General features: G+C 40.6%; 1 protein-coding gene across 1 annotated transcript in view; it reads left to right on the top strand.

The window, feature by feature from the left end:
* Positions 1-20,291, top strand: part of adamts13 (ADAM metallopeptidase with thrombospondin type 1 motif, 13) — a 45,691-nt gene that overhangs the window by 24,780 nt on the left and 620 nt on the right. Inside the window, exons 20-30 of the mRNA XM_089119389.1 lie at positions 3,209-3,335; positions 5,063-5,242; positions 5,730-5,925; positions 7,064-7,169; positions 7,263-7,392; positions 7,477-7,665; positions 13,365-13,569; positions 14,352-14,697; positions 15,140-15,286; positions 15,377-15,553; positions 19,476-19,657. Coding sequence (XP_088975515.1) covers positions 3,209-3,335; positions 5,063-5,242; positions 5,730-5,925; positions 7,064-7,169; positions 7,263-7,392; positions 7,477-7,665; positions 13,365-13,569; positions 14,352-14,697; positions 15,140-15,286; positions 15,377-15,553; positions 19,476-19,657 — 1,985 coding nt within the window. The remainder of the gene's footprint in view (positions 1-3,208; positions 3,336-5,062; positions 5,243-5,729; positions 5,926-7,063; positions 7,170-7,262; positions 7,393-7,476; positions 7,666-13,364; positions 13,570-14,351; positions 14,698-15,139; positions 15,287-15,376; positions 15,554-19,475; positions 19,658-20,291) is intronic.

Raw genomic sequence — 20,291 nt, 5'->3', positions numbered from 1 at the left:
CTGGCTCAACCCCAAAGATTGTAAAATCTTGCATAGATATTGGGTGTCGCCCAGCCTGCTTCTCTACAGATATCTATCAGAGAGGCTCCATTCGCTAAAGTCCAGGAGAATTCATCACTCCTGGTGCAGTGTTCTTGCACTCCTAGGGGGCACGGCACACCCTGGGCCTTTTATATCAAGTTCACCACTTGTATCCCTAAACAGGGCAGTAGGAAATTTGGGCACATAGTTAGTCAGGATCTCAGGATCACGTGAGATTATGCTAGACCGAACTCTATATGTTTCGCTAACAGAGAACGCCTGCAGGTCCCTAACCCTTTTGACGTGTGAGTGCAGTCAGGAGGGCCGTCTTCAAAGGGGCTGTTTACACCTGGCCACTTCATGCGTTTTCTCAGATCGGATAGCTATCGGATTTCTTAAAACGATTCCATTTACACCTGGCCACATAAATGTGTTTTTGCAAAACGGATATAAATCCGATCTTCAATTCCCGCGCTATATACAGATTTAAGTGCACGTCACCGAAAGCAACAGATATGAGCTGCATTTTATTGATCATCGGCTAATTTCAAAATCAGCAAAGGCAGCAATAAGAGAGCGGCAACAGCCCTGGTAAGATCATTTCGTTTCTTTACTTTTAATGAAAATGGTAGTGTTAATTGTCTGCGTCTTACTTTCACTTTGATTTGCAATAGATTGCGGCGCGTTGGCTTGATGAATAGAGGGTCAGCTGCTCATCTGAGGTGATGCGTGTCACAGTAGCGTCGTCATATCTGACTAAAATAACATAACATATAGCCTATAACATGCTCTCACACGTTTATTTTTTAGCATTTTTGGGAGGAATAAAAATTACATATGTGGTTTCAACAACCAGATGCATTTACACTTGTCGTCCAGTTTCGTCTGGAATGCGGCCCAGACCACCTTCTGATATGGCTTGAGCGATCGGATTCAAATCCATCTCAAATGCGTTTCAGGGGGCATTTACACCTGGTCTTTTCACGATCGGATAGCTATCCGATCACAGAAAACGCATGAAGTGGCCACGTGTAAACGGCCCCAAAGAGAGGGTATTCAACTCAACTGACTCCAGGGGCTCATAGGGAGCTCTCTGTTGGCCCAGCAAGACTACAGAGAAGTCCCAACAGGAATAAGGCACAGCATTGGAGGGTTTAACATACTGGCGCCTCTGAGGAACCTGAAGATTAGGTCACGTTTCCGTCCACTGCATCATAAAGTGCCGCTATGGAGGCCACAGGAAGGAAAGTACCAACCCGACTACACATCTATGTGGGTCTTCACCTAAGGAATAACACCAGTTCGCGAACAGACACCACTTCAAGGCATAGAGCCGCCTCATAGATGGAGCTCTGGCCTAAATGATGATTGTGACTGCTAGTCATTATCATCACTTAGGTCTTCCGTGTCCCATCCAGTGGCCAGATGTGGAGGTTCCAGATGCTTCAGCGCTGGTGCCAAATTGTGTCCCGAAGGTCCTTCAGGGGAATTCACCAGCGAGGAGCTGTCATGAGGAGCATGAGCACTGAGAACCAAGTATGAACCAATATGGCACAACCAATAGAATCTTAAGGGCAAAAGCATGTCAAAATGCATTTTTGTTTTAACATCTTGAACATCAGCTTGTTCAGGGCCCAATTCAAAACTCGAAGATCTAAGATTGGTGGTAACCTGCCTCCTTTCTTACTATAAAATAAGGGCTGCAAAACCCTTCGTTCAGCTTCTTTGCCTGCCACCGAAGTAAAAAGGACGCAGCTGAACCTTAGCAGGCACCTGGTGAACTGAATCGCATAGCCAAGACTGACTATCTAAGCCTGTGTAACAGGTTGGGGAGTGCTGACCACGCATCCAAGCTCTGGCACCAAAGAGACAGAGCTACCCTCATGTAGTTCTTTTAGTGCTTGGCCTGATGGACCTGCAAGATAGTCATGGCATGCAGGGCTGATACAGCCTGTCCAGCAGCATTGTCTTCGGCATTGTGGAAGTAAACTTACAGGCCCTTGATGGGAGTCTGGGACAGTTCAACCAGATGGCTGTGTTTTGCGGCGTGGCTGTGTGGCCCTGCATAAATAAATTGGTAAAATTTACAAGCGCTTTGAGTGTTTTCAGTGATATGCAGCCTGTACATATCTGTTCACATCTCAAAAAATATGTTTTGGGGTTTCATGACCCTTTAAAACAATGCCCTTCACCAGTGCTTTGGTCTTTTAGAGGAAACCTTGCTCTTTTAATTACTGAAGTGCCCAGGGGAGCTCTCACTTATCTGTGCATGGGGCAGAGAGACCATAACACCAGCAAGTTGAGATGAATGGAATTGACACCCACTCAACTCATGCACGGCATCTCCTCTTATACCCATATGTTCGGGGGAGTGGCATATGAAAATTCCACTCGCCAATACTCATTGGCCTTTTCTCAAAATGTCAGAGTTGTTTGGGGCTTCTAAGTGCGATCCTTAGTCGAGTACTTCAACTCATCAACTAAACACACAAATATATTAATATATCAACTGAACACACAAATATATTAAATATGACCAGTTTTGTTAACTTCATATACATCTCAACTAAACAAATTATAACTAGGGCTGTGGGCTATCCTTGGTAAAACTTTGTTTAGATTCTGCACTGATTTGTGCTCACAAACACAGATGCAGAAACACAATGATTTTTTTTTTTTGCACAAACTGTAAAAATACATTTGTACAACTATTTGAATGAACTGTTTTGTGAAATTTCTTTTAATGAGTCATACACAAGTTTTTTGGTATATATATAAATCCTAAATCCTAATCCTAAATAACTATAATTTGTATTATTATTATTAATGATCTTATATAAATACATTGTTTTTAGTTAAATTCTCTCTCTCTCTCTCTCTCTCTCTCTCTCTCTCTCTCTCTCTCTCTCTCTCTCTCTCTCTCTCTCTCTCTCTCTCTCTCTCTCTCTCTCTCTCTCACTCTCTTTATATATACATAAATTATATGTTACATAAAATGCATGAAAGAAAAGTATACATCAAATGTTGACAATAAATATGAATAATTTAGACATTGGATTGGATATTTACATTTACAGCACATAAACATGATATATAAATACATATGTACCGAACCATATATTGTTTTTTTTTTTAAACTTTATTTATACCAAGTATATGTATAAACCATTTATAAATGCTTTTGTAGGCATCCAGAAAATCAGTCAGCAATGTGTAGATGTGGTCACATTCGAGCACCTGGAAGATAAGCTCTGTTCATCCCCTCAAACACCAGATCTGCTGCAGCCCTGCTTTCTGCCAAACTGCCCACCCAGGTGCGTTTCAGTTTTCAGGTTCATAGTTTTGCCATTTGCCAAGTGGCCATTCAAACATACCAGGAAATTTCATAAAAATTTCAAAGAATTTTTTTTTCATTTATCTTGGCAAAGAACAAAAAGGAAACGACTCTGAACATGAACCACTTAATGTAGACTTCAGCAGTGTCCCAATTTAGAGGCTGCATCGTTCGAAGGCCGCAAAGGTCAGACCGAGGGTTGTTAAATGGGACAGTCTATCCTACAGAGGATTCCTCTTGTTGCCTTGCAACTGTGACAACTGTCGTTGACGAGCGTCAGTAACGTTTATACTGGACTTTATTAATTAATAATAATAATAATTCATTACATTTTATATAGCGCTTTTCTCTGCACTTAAAGCGCTTTACATAGAGAGGAGGAATCTCCTCAACCACTACCAATGTACAGCATCCACCTGGATGATGCGACGGCTGCCATAGTGCACCAGAACGCCCACCACACACCAGCTTACTGGTGGAGAGGAGACAGTGATGAAGCCAATTGGTATATTTGGGGATGATTAGGAGGCCACGATGGACAGAGGCCACTGGGCAAATTGGGATTTTTAATGAGATTTTTAATGACCACAGAGAGTCAGGACCTCGGTTTAACGTCTCATCCGAAGGACAGTGCTCTTTGACAGTATAGTGTCTCCATTACTATACTGGGGCATTAGGACCCACACAGACCACAGGGTGAGCACCCCCTACTGGCCTCACCAACACCTCTTCCAGCAGCAACCTGGCTTTCTCAGAAGGTCTCCCATCCAGGTAGTAACCAGACTCAGCCCTGCTTAGCTTCAGTGCCAGTGGGCAACCAGTTTTGGCTACAGGGTGATATGGCTGCTGGCCATGTTGAAAGTTATATTCAACTGTCTGAAAACAAAATCTGTCTAAATTCACTGTGGCCCATTTCTGTACATAATAAAGGCCTGTTTCACAGACAGGGCTTAGATTAAGCCAGGATTCCCAGATAGCAAACTGACATTGAATCAACGTGGAAATATGACATTGAAACAACGTTGATCTGACATTGTTTTGCTCATCGAATTAACGTTGAACCAACGTCAGATGCGTCATTCTTTCAAAACTAACGGAAAATCAACTTGAAATCAACGCGTTGTTTCAACGTTATGAAAGCAAACCAATTTTCGATTTCATTTAGCTTTGAAGAATGCCGCGTCTGACGTTGGTTCAACGTTAATTCGATGAGCAAATCAACATTGTTTCAATGTCATGAGAGACGTCGTTTCCACATTGATTCAATGTCAGTTTGCTATCTGGGTTAGGCCTTAGTTCAATGAGAACATTTCTATAACACTTTTATAAACGTGCCTTACTGAAAAATAAACATTACTGGTGTGCATCTTGAGACAAAACAATAGCACTGACATGTCTAAGTTATGTCAGTGCAAGTTGCTTTTTAAAACAGCTCAAACACTCATTTCAGGGACTAGGCTTAAAGCCTTGTCTATGAAACCAGGGGAAAGAGTAACCGGGAGATAGGCTACTATATAAAATCTTAGTAAGATATAAGTCATCTTAAGATATAAGTCAATATTTGCTGAAAAGATTTATTTTACATTTATAACATAAAAATGTGAACTTGAAGGAAAAACGCAAGGGCTGAAAGTTTTTATTTTTATTTTATTTTAATTTTGGACATGGTTTTTGAATACAGGAGGTTAATTTGTGTATCTGTTGTAGCTGGGAGTTAGGTGAGTTTGGACCCTGCAGCGCCCCCTGTGGAGTGGGAGAGCGAGTGCGCTCTGTGACGTGTTTTCAGAAACAGGGTACGGTGAAAGTGGAGCTGCCTGACTCTGACTGTACGCTTGACCCTAAACCACCAAGAACTGAAACCTGCAATTCCCAAATCTGTCCTGCCAGGTAATGTGCCAAAGTGTGTAAGATTGAAATGAATTAGCAAATTAAAGTTTGAGCAAGTCAGATTACAGAGATTACAAAAATTTAATTGTAATCCACAGAGAAATCCTTCAATATGAGTCAAGAAAATGTATAAAGAAGTATAGGTCAAAGTTATTATAGTTGGCTAAAACTAAACCACATAAAAACATTTTCATTATTTGAAATAAAATAAACATTAACTGAAAAAAAAAACTAGTTGCCAAAGGAGTTTAGGTTGAAGACCTAAATTAACTGCAAATAAATAAACTAAATATAAAAACCTATTAAAAATTGTATTGAAATATGCATACTAGTATATCAATAATACCAAATAATGCTGGTATTTGGACCATTTAGATTTAATGTTCACCATGATCTAATGACAACTGTATAGAATAGTTTGGAGTCTGTACTGAGTCATTCTGGCAGTTTGTGTGTATATTCATATGTATGTGTGTGTGTGTTGTAGATGGCAGGTGTCTGAGCCTGGTGAGTGCTCGGCCGTGTGTGGACCCGGGGAGGCCCAGAGAATGGTGTTGTGTGTCCGCTCCCATCGTGGATCTGATTCTGAGGTTGACCAAAATTTGTGCTCTGAACCCAAGCCCCCAGAACACGTTCCCTGTGTGGTGGACGTTTGTCCTGTCGGCTGGGATAGCCAAAAAGAGGTATTGTGTTACAAAATAAATTTAGCGTCAGCTTGTATTGTTTGACATCAAGTTATAATTAAGCAGTATTACACAAACTAGTACTGCTGTACTGAATATCAGCACGATTTCAGGTGATATTGCAGTTATTTATTTAGTTAAGTTAATATTATCAATATCCTAAGCGATTTAACGAGTCCATATCAGGTAAGTTAACTTATGTGTAAAACAAATGGCCAATTATTTTGTATAATTTTCTTTGCCAAGAAACATTGTTTTAAAAGAAGTCAAAGCATTAAGCTTTGCATGTCACCAAGCAACACATGGACTGGAACAGCTGTGAGAGGAGCAGCAGATATTTGCTCAAGGTGTTTTGTAGTCAGTCTACAGTACATTTCACGTTTTCTATATCCTGCTCTTCACTATATGGTGAGAGAGATAATGCTCAGAATAATAATTTTGTAATTAATAATAAAAACATGCAGTCTTATCTCCTGGCAAAATGACACATATCTGCTCCGCATCCAAACAAGTTACATTCCAAACAATGAAGCATCTCTCTCTGTTATTCTAAATATCACTTGAAACGCCACTTAGCCGATCAGATTAGAACTAAGTTTTGTATAAAAATGTATGTCTAGTAAATAAAATGTATAGAAATACTGATAGAATATTGTATCATATTTACACTACTTAACTACTAGACATTTATGTCAGAAAAGATTTATATTTTAAATAAATGCTGTTCTTTTGAACTTTCCATTCATCCAAAATTCTTGAGAAAAAAAAAAACACATCAACATTTTCACAAAAATATTAAGCAGCACAGCTGATTTCAACTGTGATAATAATAAGAAATGTTTCTTGGGCAGCAAATCAGCATATTAGAATGATTTCTGAAGGATCATGTGACACTAAAGACTGGAGTAATGATTCTGAAAATAATTCGCTATCACAGGAACAAATTACATTTGAAAATATATTAAAACAGAAAACAGTTATTTTAATATTTCACGATATTACTCTTTTTACTGTATTTTTAAAAATTAAATATTTATGGATTTGATGAGCATAAGAGACTTTTAACAAACAAAACAAACATCTTACCAACCTGTGTATATTGAACATGATATGTACTCTGTTCTGAAATGTCTTCAAGACCGAGCTGACCCGTACAGACTCTCGTGTAATGCCCCGTTCCACAATGGTTCCAGTTTATGTTTGGAGTCCTGTGATTGGCCAGTGCTCCAAAACCTGTGGCAACGGTAAAGAAAACAACTGAATGCACATGGTGACATTAGGACAAAACTCATTTGTGATTGTCTGTGCATAATTGTGCATATTACTTATTTACACAGGATCTCAGCAGGTTTGGTTCTCCTGTGTGGATCACCAATCCCGTCTAGAAGTCCCAGAGTTCCTTTGTGATCGCACCAGTAAACCAGAGCTGTACACCCAGCCATGTGGCCCATCAAAATGTCCTAATGTGTAAGCATTGCTTAAACTCTACTTTTGGTTTCTAGACTTTCTTTTATACATTCACGCATGATGAGCACTGTCTTTCTCTATCAGTTGGCGCTACATACAGGGACCGTGCAGTGTGTCTTGTGGAGGTGGTTTAGCGAAGAGAGTCCTGTACTGTTCCCAGAGGGTGGAGGGAGGAGTCGGAAACAGGGATTTGGTGGTGGGAGAGTCTTCTTGTCAGTCTGTGCCCAGACCTTCAGAGGTAGTGGAGTGTAATACTGAAATCTGTCCTGCCAGGTAAACCACCACAGACTGTACACAGCTCATATCTACTGAACATGAAGAGACAGACAGTTTTGACTTCTTGTTTATACACATTACAACTAGTCATTGTTATTTCCAGACAAAAAAAAAGGGGGGGGGGGGGGTATATTTGAACGAGAATGTCATCATTGAAATTTAGACAATGTAGAAATACTGTGTAATTTATATAAAATGAACAGTAAAAATACAGAAAAAAAACCTAACGAGGGATGTAAATTGTGACAATGTACAGTTTCAAACATTGTTGTGCCGCACAATCTAGGAAAGGCAATACTAAAATGAAATAATAATAGATTAAAAATGTTCACTCTTTATAAGCTATGAGTTTCCATGACTTTCCAGTCTTTTGTGATCAGGCGTTTTTTTTTTTTTTTTTTTTTTTTATCTGCAAATGGTAAATTATTAGTACATTTTTATTAGCAGTGAATTATCTAAATAATTTACAAAAAATACACAAAATATTTTAGAGCTTCACATAATTTAAAAAAAATATATTGTTGGAAATCCCAATTAGTCATTGTATTGGGAGACACGCCCACTTCCTTGAGCTTCCTTCACCTGAGGATAATTACCTTACCAATCACCCTCACTAGTGTGTTTCTCTTTGTGCTGACTGTTTGCTCCTCTGCTTGCTGCATGTGTTTACTGCGTCTATGACTTTACAGCAATATGCAGCAATTGTAAAGTCATATGAAAGAAATGGGAGAACCAAGAAAGAAAGCAAATGGCAATAAATTAACTGAGAAGTAACTTCTGGACTCATTCCTGTGTTCTAATCGACACACCATTCTGGTAGCACTCATCCTTAACCAGCTAAACACCGAATAATTTACATGGTCCTTCGAGCCGGAGAGGCTGCTGGAATGGAGTCAGAAGATAACCCAGGGAAACTGAAGTGTTCAACTAGGCGTGTGAGGCCTCCGGTGTGGCATCAGGATTATGAAATGGTACATCCCCACTCTTCTGCTACAAATGTTCGAGGTCAGTTACAAGGAGGAGTGAATCCAGAAGCCCTGCTACCATCTGAAAACACTGATGTGAAGTCTCTGACCGAGGAGGTCAAACAGATGAAAAGCATGTTGATGAATTTGGGAGAAATGATGAAGAATATGCAGGACCAAAGTGAATGTTCTTCCTTTACTTCTGATTCACAAAGCTTGCGTGCTGCATCTCCTGAGAGACGGACAGAACAGAGAGATCCATCAGTGGACTTTAGGGCATCCTTTGTGCAGGAGCTAGGAGAATGTCTGCTTCAACATAAGGGAGAGAGACAAAGCCTGCCTCCTCTCTCACCATCAAGGTTGAGTGGACCAAGCACTCTTCCACCTCCACCGGCCTCTATGCTTCCTACCCGATCTAGTAGAGAACCAATGGACATGCAGCCAGGCCTAAACGTTCATGCACTACCTGAGCCATCAGTTCCCTGTCAGAGAAACTTAACTCCACAACACCCTATGAATGCGAATCCGATTCCACATTACCTGAATCGGCCACGAGGTGTCAATCAAGACTTATCTCAAATCTACGATTTTGGTCATCAAGGATGTTATCCCAGTGACCCTCAGTTAGCAAGGAGTGATGTCCACCAATATCGTCAAATGCCAGGAAACGCTTTCTACTTTCCAGGCCCTTCATGCCCTCCATGGATGCTGCCGCCTTATGTTCCAAACGGTGGAGTATTTAGGCCTCCGTATTTCCCTTATCCTTTTCCCGATCTGCCATATGCCTTACCTATCCATTCAGAGTATGTGGATCCACTAGCTGCCGCACGACAATCTCCTCAGGCTCCCCACGGGCCTCTACCAGCTCCATCTATTAGAGTGACGGCTTCTACTACTAATCCCCTAGTCATGCCTGCTTGTGGTTCTCGCTATTTGTCTCAGGGCCCAGCACTAATCGATCCTGGTAGGCACCTAGAAGAGTATCCAGCTAGTGACCCTAGACATGTTCAGTGCCATTCTGTTGCTGATATGATTCCCATAGTCTCGGCGTCCCAGTCTCATGAAGCACCTGCGGATTGTGTGCATTCTGCCCATAGGGTTCATTCTACGACAACTGGTCACTCCGGTCTTCCAGCCCAGTCAGCAGTTCCTGTATCCTATATATCAGTGCCCCTTGTTCAGCTCGGAAGGTCAGCATATGAGAGGCCTTCATTTCCGTTTTTTAGAAGAGAAGACCCTCATGAGTTTGCAATGCTAAATATGGCTCTGGAGAACTTATTGCCACTTGAGGAAAATGAGCAGTATAAATATCATATTCTTCTTGATCACTTGAAATTGGATTCAGCCCGTCATCTTGCCCTCGCTTATGCTCATCATCCACAGCCTTACACTACTTCTTTACAAGCTCTTCGGAAGAGGTACGGCCAACCCCAACATCTGGTGTTAAAATAAATTACTTCTGTCCAGAGCCTTCCAAATGTTCGTTCTGGAGATTCTCGAGGATTCAGTCAGTTTGCCGTACGTATTAGAGCTTTGGTAGGCATGCTTCAGTCCTAGGGTCATGGCGAAGGTGCAAGGGAGCTGGCCTGTGCGTCTCATGTCCATCAGCTGCTTAGTAAGCTCCCCCCTGACCAGGTTGCTAGTTTTGCCAGACAAACCCGACTATTAAGACCAGATGTGCCGTATAATCTGATAGACTTTGCCAACTGGTTAGAGGAAGAAGCAGAATGTCAAAGTTTGGCTGTTCAAGTGAGTGAGCCATCACGGAGGGTTACAGGGCCACTGGCCAGAGATCATTCCACCGCCACTTTCTTTCAGGGTGTAAGTCAGGAAGAGAGTGCTAGAGATCACATCCAGAATCAAAGCACTAATCCTCGTTTGAAATTCTCTAGTGAATCTGCATTCCCATCCTGTGCTTTCTGTGACAGTCAAGCTCACCATCTTAGTCGGTGTCCTGGATTTCGAGAATTTGATGCAGCCGCCAAGGAAAAGTGGATTACGGACAATGGCCGCTGCTGGAGGTGTGGACGTTCCCATCGTTCATCTAACTGCAACTTAAAGAACGGGTGCCCCCAATGCAAAGGTCGGCATTTAGGAATCCTGCATGAAGTGAATACTCGTAAAAGTGAGCAACAAATTCTCTATCTGAGGAGGCCCAGTGGATTCAATTCTGTACTCCTTAAAGTGGTAAGAGTTGTCTTGACTCATAACGGGAAATCTCTGGAGACCTATGCCATTCTGGATGACGGTTCAGAAAGAACCATGCTTCTGTCATCTGCTGCGGAGGGTTTGGGCCTCAATGGGGCGGCGGAGACCTTAATCTTGCGCACAATCAGACAAGGCACAGAGAAAATTGTGGGTGCTACAGTGTCATTTTCAATTTCATCAGCTTCCCAACATCAGAAGAAATATGAAATCAAAGATGCTTTCACTGCTAAGCAACTAGATCTACCTGAGCAGACTTACCCGATCACCACTCTGCAGAGACGTTATCAGCACCCCCAAGGCTTGCCGTTGCAGGAGTTCCATAAGATCAGACCATTGCTGTTGGTGGGTGCAGACCATTCTCATCTCTTGTGCTCTACGGAATGTGTGAGATTTGGCCCCCCTGGAAGTCCAGTTGCCCTGCACACTTGCTTAGGATGGACGTTGCATGGTCCGACCTCTCTGGTGCAAGAATCCAGTTCTGATACCCGGTGTCTTCTTACTTCGCTTGACAAAGACCAGTTACAGAGGGATGTGGAACGATTGTGGCAGATCGACGTATTTCCATATTCTAAGAATTCTAAAGCTGTTATTAGGTCCAAGCAGGATCAGCAAGCCTTTGAGTGCCTGGAGCAACAAACCGAGCGTCATGAGATTAATGGAATAGAGAGATATGCCACTCCTTTGCTCAGAGTCAAAAATTCCCCCTTATTGCATGAGCCTCCTGCCAAGCCTGCAGTCGAACACGCAAAGCCTGCAGTGAGGCCTTCCGACGAACTACCAAAGCCTTCCGACGAACTGCCCGAGCCACCAGCAGTCAAACCCGCAAAGCGTCCTGTCAAGCCTGCAGTGAGGCCTTCTGACGAACTGTCCGAGCCCTTTGACAAACTACCCGAGCCGCCTGCAGCCGAACCCGCAAAGACTCCTGCCAAGCCTCCTGTGAAGCCTGCAGCTGAACCCGCAAAGCCTCCTGTCAAGCCTTCAGTGAAGCCTGCAGCCGAACCTCTGAAGCCTGCAGTGAGGCCTTCCGACGAACTGTCCGAGCCTTTTGACGAACTACCGGAGCCATCAAAACCCCTTGGCTACGTGTCATTGAACATCTCGGACACGGATTTGATAACGCCAAATATTCTTCTGATGGGGCGGCGAGACGCGTCCCTTCCACAAGTAATGTATGTTGACTCTGAGCTCTTGACCCATAGGAAGTGGAGACACAGTCAAATCCTTGCTGACAGGTTCTGGGTTAGCTTTATCAAGGATTATCTCCCAAGCCTTCAGTCCCGTCAGAAATGGAAAGCAGATGGTCCCTCTATCTCAACTTCTGTTGTGGTCATCTTGATGGATCCTCAGCTCCCTTGTAGTTCCTGGCCTATAGGGACAGTCTCTAATGTCCTGCCAAGTTCTGATGGCTACATTCGAGTGGCTGGGATCGTCATAAATGTTAAATAATTTATCCGTCCAGTTAGCCGATTAATCGTTCTTCCGGCCTTTCCCATTGATCCTACTGTATGAGTGGGATTTCTTAGGACAAATATGTTGTCATATTTGGGGGCGGCTGTTGGAAATCCCAATTAGTCATTGTATTGGGAGACACGCCCACTTCCTTGAGCTTCCTTCACCTGAGGATAATTACCTTACCAATCACCCTCACTAGTGTGTTTCTCTTTGTGCTGACTGTTTGCTCCTCTGCTTGCTGCATGTGTTTGCTGCGTCTATGACTTTACAGCAATATGCAGCAATTGTAAAGTCATATGAAAGAAATGGGAGAACCAAGAAAGAAAGCAAATGGCAATAAATTAACTGAGAAGTAACTTCTGGACTCATTCCTGTGTTCTAATCGACACACCATTCTGGTAGCACTCATCCTTAACCAGCTAAACACCGAATAATTTACATATATATTGAGATTTGCATGATTTAAAAAAATTCCATGACTAGATTTAAATAAGCTTTTCAAATTAAAATAAGAAATAGGTAAGTTTCTATCTTGATTGTTGTGAGCTGTTTTAGCTGCATTTGTTTTATTTTAAATAACTTTAGTGTGCTGAGGCCCCCGGCCCCATGTTTCAGAACCAAAAGCCTATGCAGTCCCTTTTTGTTCATTTATGACACTTTTATTTTTCTAAAAAAAAAAAAAAAAAAAAAATGTGTGTATATATATATATATATATATATATATATATATATATATATATATCTGTATAGTTTTTTTTTTACATCCAAGACTAAAAACAGAAAATATCAAAATTTGTTTGTTTATTTAGTTTATTTAGTTTTACTGATATGCAAGGCAACACATTCTCATTTCATTTAGTTTGTCTTTTTATATTTTATTTTATTTCAGTTAAAGTGTATTTTATTTCAAGTAATGAACAAGTTTTATCATGGTTTTTGTTTTATATCTGTGGTTATCTGTGGTTGGGTCACCACATCTGTGGTTGGGTCACCACTTATTGCTCAATATTGAAGCAAAACCAGTTGATTTCTTATATATTATTAGGATTGATTCATGAAATGATTCTGTAGGTGGCAGGTGGGAGAGCAGAGCGAATGTTCGGCGTCTTGCGGGATGGGCGTAGCTGTGAGGAGTGTGCAGTGTGTTCAGTATGAGAGGGGTGTAGAGAGGATCGTGGAGGAGGAGCGGTGTGTGTTAGGAAACAAGCCTCCTGTCACTGCACCATGCTTCACTCAAGTCTGTTCTTTCCACTGGGATGTGCACAAGTGGAGTGAGGTAATGTGCCAACACAACTATCATCCAAACTGCATATTCTAAGGGCCCTATTTTAACGACCTAAGCGCATGGCCTAAAGCGCACGGTACAAGTGGACTTAGGTTGTGTCCGAATCCACTTTTGCTAGTTTAACAGCAGGAAAAAATGGTCGGAGCGCCCGGTGCATGATCTAAAAGGGTTGTCCGGGTCCCTATTCACTTAATGATTCATGGGTATGTTTTGGGTGCAATAAACTGTTTTAAAGGGAACCTACCATTCCCTTTAAAAGCCAGTTGCACTTGTGCCATGGCAGATTTGCAATTATTATTTTCATGGCCGAATATGCAAGCGAAAAAACTGAACGCTTCTGTAGCGAGGAAATGGATCTGTTTGTGCGCAAAGTTAAAGCTATCTATGGGACAAAGTGTACGCGCATTGTGGACCCGCCTATAGGTGCATATTAACATGCTCTTTAAATAACAAGAAATAAAAACAGTCTATTTCAGTTGCCTCAAAATAGAGGAACACACCAAAAAATGTGCCCGAACACACCTCATTTTCAGACTAGCAGCCCATGGGCTCACATTTGCTATTGTAAAAATGATAACTGCGTCGGGCTGAAACTAGCAAAAAAAACACTTGCGCCATGCCTGGCACGGCATTGCTCCGGGTGTATGATAGGGCTCTAACAATCCACTGCCAAAGTCCCATTTTATGGATGTGGGGTTTGGATATTCTAGAATAATCTAAACATAAAGTCAATGCTCCTCCATCCCTCATTTTCCTTCTGCTCTTTCATACAGTGTTCTGTCTCATGTGGTTATGGGATCCAGTCTCGGACCGTGTCCTGTATGGGCCCATCCAGTCCTCTTCCTGTTAGTCCCTTTCTTTGCCTCCACTTGCCAAAACCCATCACCATCCAGGCCTGCTATAGCCCTGACTGTTCTTCAGCCCAGCCCAAAGGCACTCACATCCAATCAGAGCACCAGAGAGGAGATGGGATGTGGGGAACTCCAAAAGTGCACACGAGAACCACAATAGGTCCGGCTGTCCAAATTAAGAAGATGAAGAAGAGTTTTTCAGCCATTGTACCTACGGTGGACTTGATGGAAAGCACCATGAGCATGCCAACAGAACCACCACAGACCAGTTAGGTGGCTAGTGTCTATAGGTCCATATAAGACTGTCAGTCTGTCAGTGTCTAAAGGGACATATTGTACAATTCTTTTTTTTTTTTACAAATTCCTAAAGTCTGTAATATTTGATAATAAATAAGGCAACATTAAATAATTTTAAGGCAACATTGTCACTATAATTACACAAATAAGTACTGAGTAATATTAATGAACTACATGTACTACTTATAATTGCATATACATTTATATATATTGGGACCTATAAATTCAGACAAAATGTACATATACATGTTTACATTTAAATATTCAGAATTATAATTTTATATTTAGGATTTATAAATGTATATTAAGAGTATTTCCTGTTTGGCTCTTTAATTTTATGGATTGTTATGTGAATAGACTGAAGGAAAGATTTTAAAAAGCTGTGAGGAATAAATCATCTATTCTGGTTTCAGGTTTCTGTGGGCAACTTCTCCTTCAAGACTCAGGAACTATTGATCTACGCAATGTCACTCAGACGAGGTGTATATTTGCTATTGGCCGACCTCTTGATGAGGTTATTCAAATCAAAATAGTATCCAGCACTCTTAATTGCCGGCAAAGTAAGTACTGAGGTTAAATTGAGTACAGACATGGGAATCTGATGCAGTACTAGTATGGTTAATTGTGTGTATTTTTGTGTAAATTTTCAGGGGAGAATATCGCCCTGTATGATAGACTCATCCTGATGCGCCTCTGTGAGAGGACGACTGGTAAAACGCTGAAATCACGATCAAATGTTCTTTTGGTGCGTCAGAGCCGCCTGACCCCTGGAAACGGAGTGGTACTATTTTATCAGAGTTTAAAGAACAAAAAAAGCCCTCATTGGGGTGAGTTATTACAAATATAGCATATTTGATGAATTATGTTCAATAATTATGTTCATATATTCATCAAATGTAATTTATAGATGTTATTGTAAAAAGTACATCCAAAAAATCTGTCGTCATTTACTCTCATGTCATAACAAAAATGGCTTCCTTTTTTCTCTGGCACCTTTAAGGAGTTATACAAATAAATCCTGTTCTAATGAACTTTCTATTCAGCTGAATCAGGGGTCCACTGAAGGCGAGTAGATACCAACCCAAGTGCAGTTTTATTGAAAAATGATAAACTTGATACAAAAAAAAAACAACTAACACAGGGGCCTTAAACTGGACATGAACAGAACTTGACAAAACTCACCAACAGCGGGTACAAAGTCAAAGCTAGATAAGGAACAATGAAAAAATGAGGGCTATATTGACCATTTCACAAGATGTAAACAACACTGGTCCAGAAACACTTCCTGTTTCAGTTTGTAACTGTTTTCTTTATTTCACATGTAAAGAAAACATCTTAAAGATGTTTGTTTAACTTTTTGATTCAGTTTTAAATGTTCTGTTGGTTGTATTTTATTCCAGCTTTTATGTAGTGTTAAAAAACTGAAACAGGAAGTGCTTCTGGACCAGTGTTGTTTACATCTTGGCCGTTTCTCAATATGCCTTCTTGTCTGTACTTGTGTTCTTGTGGACTTGTAAAACGTCATCGCTCGCGGTCGAGTGCAGAATGAATGGGAGTCAATGGGGTTTCATCCCCAGAAATCCACTTTTCTCAGGATGTAATTTTTTTGTCAAGTAATTTGAAAGTTGCATTCAAAAGGGAGGGCTAAGAAAATACACTCAGCTGAAAATTGCATTTTTAAGTTCACTTATCTGTTCTAAAAATCCGTTCAAAAATGTGATGATATCACACAATAGCAGAATGCTAGCGTGTTCCGGCCAACAATGGCCTAACCTGTAAGAAATCAAAAGGACATAAGTACTCGTTCATTCTACTTTTGGCCTATAATCTATATTGAACTTGCGGAATCAACAATAAAATCTATGTTAATTTAACGACAAGCAGGTGAAAGAGACACATTTAGCCGTTTAGCCCCATAGACTCCCATTCATTCTGCACTCGCCCGCGATCACCTCCAGTGGAATTCTAATGGAACTGCAACCAAGGTGATGCACAACGGGGCTAATAGGAAGTGCCAAGGCTCTCCGTTAGACGGGCTCTGTTGTTGCCTTATCGGCAGCATTTGCGAATGAAGGTACCTCAGGAAACTTCTTGTGAGGCAGTGTAACAGTTTAATGATCTACAGCAAAATAGAGCTTTGGTGAAAACTTAAGCGGATATTTAATTACTACAATAGTAATGTTTTTGCTAGAAAGGACAGCAAAAGTTATTTCTTAGCTCAACTGGCATAGAATGCAAAGTTCAGGATTGTGTGATAATCAAAGGCAGGAAACGATACAATCCTGCCATCAAAATTTGACCTGATGAAGGTATCTCAGGAGGCAGGAAGTGAAGCTAACTTTGGATTCGGACTTACCTTGATTTCTTCCTACCTTGAAGCATTTTTCAGCTTTCGGATGCAGCCTATGAGAACTTCAAAATAAAATACGTGAACATCATATATAAGTTGGCTTGGACTGAGGAGCAGTAGTGGGCTTGGCTGGGCTGTGGAGCAGTGGACGAGACCATGTAACGTGGAGTAGTGAACAAGTCCAAGGGGGATGAGGAAGCCATGGTGGAGCCAGTAGAGTTGGGAACCATCAAGACAGAGCCGACAGAGGAGTTGACCACAAGGCACCACAGCAGATCAGAAGACTCTGGGAAGTAAGGAGGCCATGGTGGAGCAGAGACCTGAATAGCCTTAATAGCCATGACAGAGTGTTCAGAGACAGCCTCCGTTACCATGATATGAAGCATATGAAGTTCATGAATGGCCTCTATGGCTGTGACAGGGAATATAGAGCATTCTTTTTTTGAACAATGTGTTAAGACATTAAACATTAAACATCATTAAAAGACATTAAACATCACTCTCTTCTCCCAGACAGAAATACACAAAGTTATCAGACAAGCGTCATTCTAAACACAAAGCAGATGAATATTGAGCATTCTAAAGCGGACGCTGCCACCTCAAGTGTGTGGCCCACATAGACAGAATAGCAGTGGCCATTAACGGAAGCATCGTGGACCTCTGGGACCATCAGACTAGGAATTGGTGGTAACGCTTCCTTTTACAGTCCTGTTACCCATGTAGATACTATGTACTTATTATAGTAATTACAATTACTGGGTAATAACTAGGTCCTAACCCATGTACTTAACTTATATTAGCCAATATTTTCTAGGTAAGTACACTGTAAGTACTGTACTGTAAAAGGAAGCGATACCGTATTGGTAGACTTGGGGAGCACCAGACTTGATCTGGTTACTGCTTGGAATGACCTCAGAGGTGGTTCCATCACACAGTCTTTCCACCCTGAGAAAGATCCATTGACGGAGGAGATCAGTGGTGGACCAATCGCCACAGATGATACTTTTGATCGGTTGTGTATCAAGCAGAATGTCCAAGCTGCTCTTTTGCATACAACAAAAGTTGTTCTACAGAAGTGAGTTTGGACGGTAACACTTTAGTTTAGGGTCCATTTCTTACTATTAAAGGGTTAGTTCACCCAAAAATGAAAATTAAGTCATTAATTACTCACCCCCATGCTGTACCAACCCCGTAAGACCTTCGTTCATCTTCGGAACACAAATGAAGATATTTTTGATTAAATTTGAGAGCTGTATAACTACCACATAGACTTCCGGGACTGGCTCTTGACGGCCCAGAAAGTCAATGAAGAAAATGTTTAAATATTCCATGTGACTACAGTGGCTCAACTATAAGTTTATCAAGCGACGAGAATACTTTTTGTGCGAAAAAACAAACAAAAATAACGACTTTATTCGACTTTTCCTTTTCTTCCTTGTTGGCCTGAAACGAGACTTCCATACGATTTCCACGACGCATGCGCGAGAACTGAACTGAAGTAGTGTAAGGAGATCGCAATTCTCACGCATGCGTCGTGGAAATCTAAGAAAGTCTCGTTTCAGGCCAACAAGGAAGAAAAGGAAAAGTCGAATAAAGTCGTTATTTTTGTTTGCTTTTTCGCACAAAAAGTATTCTCGTCGCTTGATAAACGTATAGTTGAGCCACTCCCGGAAGTCCATGTGGTATACAGCTTTCAGATTTAATCAAAAATATCTTCATTTGTGTTCCGAAGATGAACGAAGGTCTTACGGGGTTGGTACAGCATGGGGGTGAGTAATTAATGATTTAATTTTCATTTTTGGGTGAACTAACCCTTTAACTAGTTGCTTATTAGCATGCATATTACTAGGATATTGGCTGTTTTTATTAGTACTTAAAAAGCACATATGAATGCCTTATTCTGCAAAACCATATACATTCTTTAATCCTACCCAATACCTGAACTTAAAGGGTAATTAAACCCCTGGTCAGAGCCTAACTCCACCCACTGGCAATATTTGAAAAATGCTGAAAAAGTGGGCAGACTCCAGCGGAGATAGAGGGGACGAAATAGATGCTAAAACACTCTATCAATCACTTTATACACAAATGTCAAAAAAGTTACTCGAATCAATGACTGGTATAAATAAAGATCCATTCTTACAGATCATTAACTAAAAAAGTTGGTTTAGTGTTTAGTTACGCATTAACTACTTTACTAACTATAAATAAGCAGTAATTAGGAGTTTATTGAGGCAAAAGTCATAGTTAATAGTTAGTTAATGTGACTGATGAGACATGTTGAGTAAATGATGACAGAATTTTCATTAATGGGTGAACAATAAAAATGTAGATTGTGTAGATGTGTAGATTAAGCCAAAATGAAATAATCTGAAAGACAATACATATCTTCCTTCAAGAGTGTGACGTTCAGATGTTCTCTCCGTCCGGGCTCATTGAGAATCCGATCAAGAGTCCAGCCATCTCGCCCTCTAACACTCAGAGCTGTCGCGTGTTCATTGATGCTCCATCAGCATTGAGGATTCAGATCAGAGCACTTTCTGTGCTCAACAATACTGACACAAACTCAACATACATACTGGTAAGTCACTGTGTGTCCATTTTTTTATATAAACATACACTATTGTTCAAATGTTTGGGGTCAGTAAGATTTTTAAGATGAATACTTAAGCATTAAATTGGTCAAAAGTGACAGTAAAGACATTTATAATGTTAAAAAAGATTTCTATTTCAAATAAATGCTGTTCTTTTTAACTTTTATCATGGAATCCTGAAAAAATATATATATATCATGGTTTCCACACAAATATTAAGCAGCACAACTGTTTTCGGCATTGATAATAGTAAAAATATTAGAATGATTTCTGAAGAATCACGTCACAATGTATTAATATAAAGCTGCTTTGAAACAATCTGTATTGAATAAAGTTATATTGTAGTGAAAACTGGATTAATGGCTGCTAAAAATTCAGCTTTGCCATCAAAGGAAAAAAATTGATGATGAACATAACAAAAACACTAAAAAAAACTTTTGAGCAGTTATGTGTAAGCATAATCATAACAAAGGAAAAGATGTAATCAGTCTAAACGGGTTGGAATAAAGTGTAACTCAGCGGTTTTTGTTCAAAAAGCACATTATAGACCATTTCACAAGATGTAAACAACACTGGTCCAGAAACGCTTCCTGTTTCAGTTTTTTAACACTAAAGTAAAGA

The sequence above is a fragment of the Pimephales promelas genome, chromosome 14 (genome assembly GCF_988280905.1).
Source record: "Pimephales promelas chromosome 14, fPimPro1.hap1.1, whole genome shotgun sequence".
NCBI lineage: Eukaryota > Metazoa > Chordata > Actinopteri > Cypriniformes > Leuciscidae > Pimephales > Pimephales promelas.
Note: the sequence above shows the minus strand (reverse complement) of the source record. Positions and strands in the feature narration are given on the sequence as shown.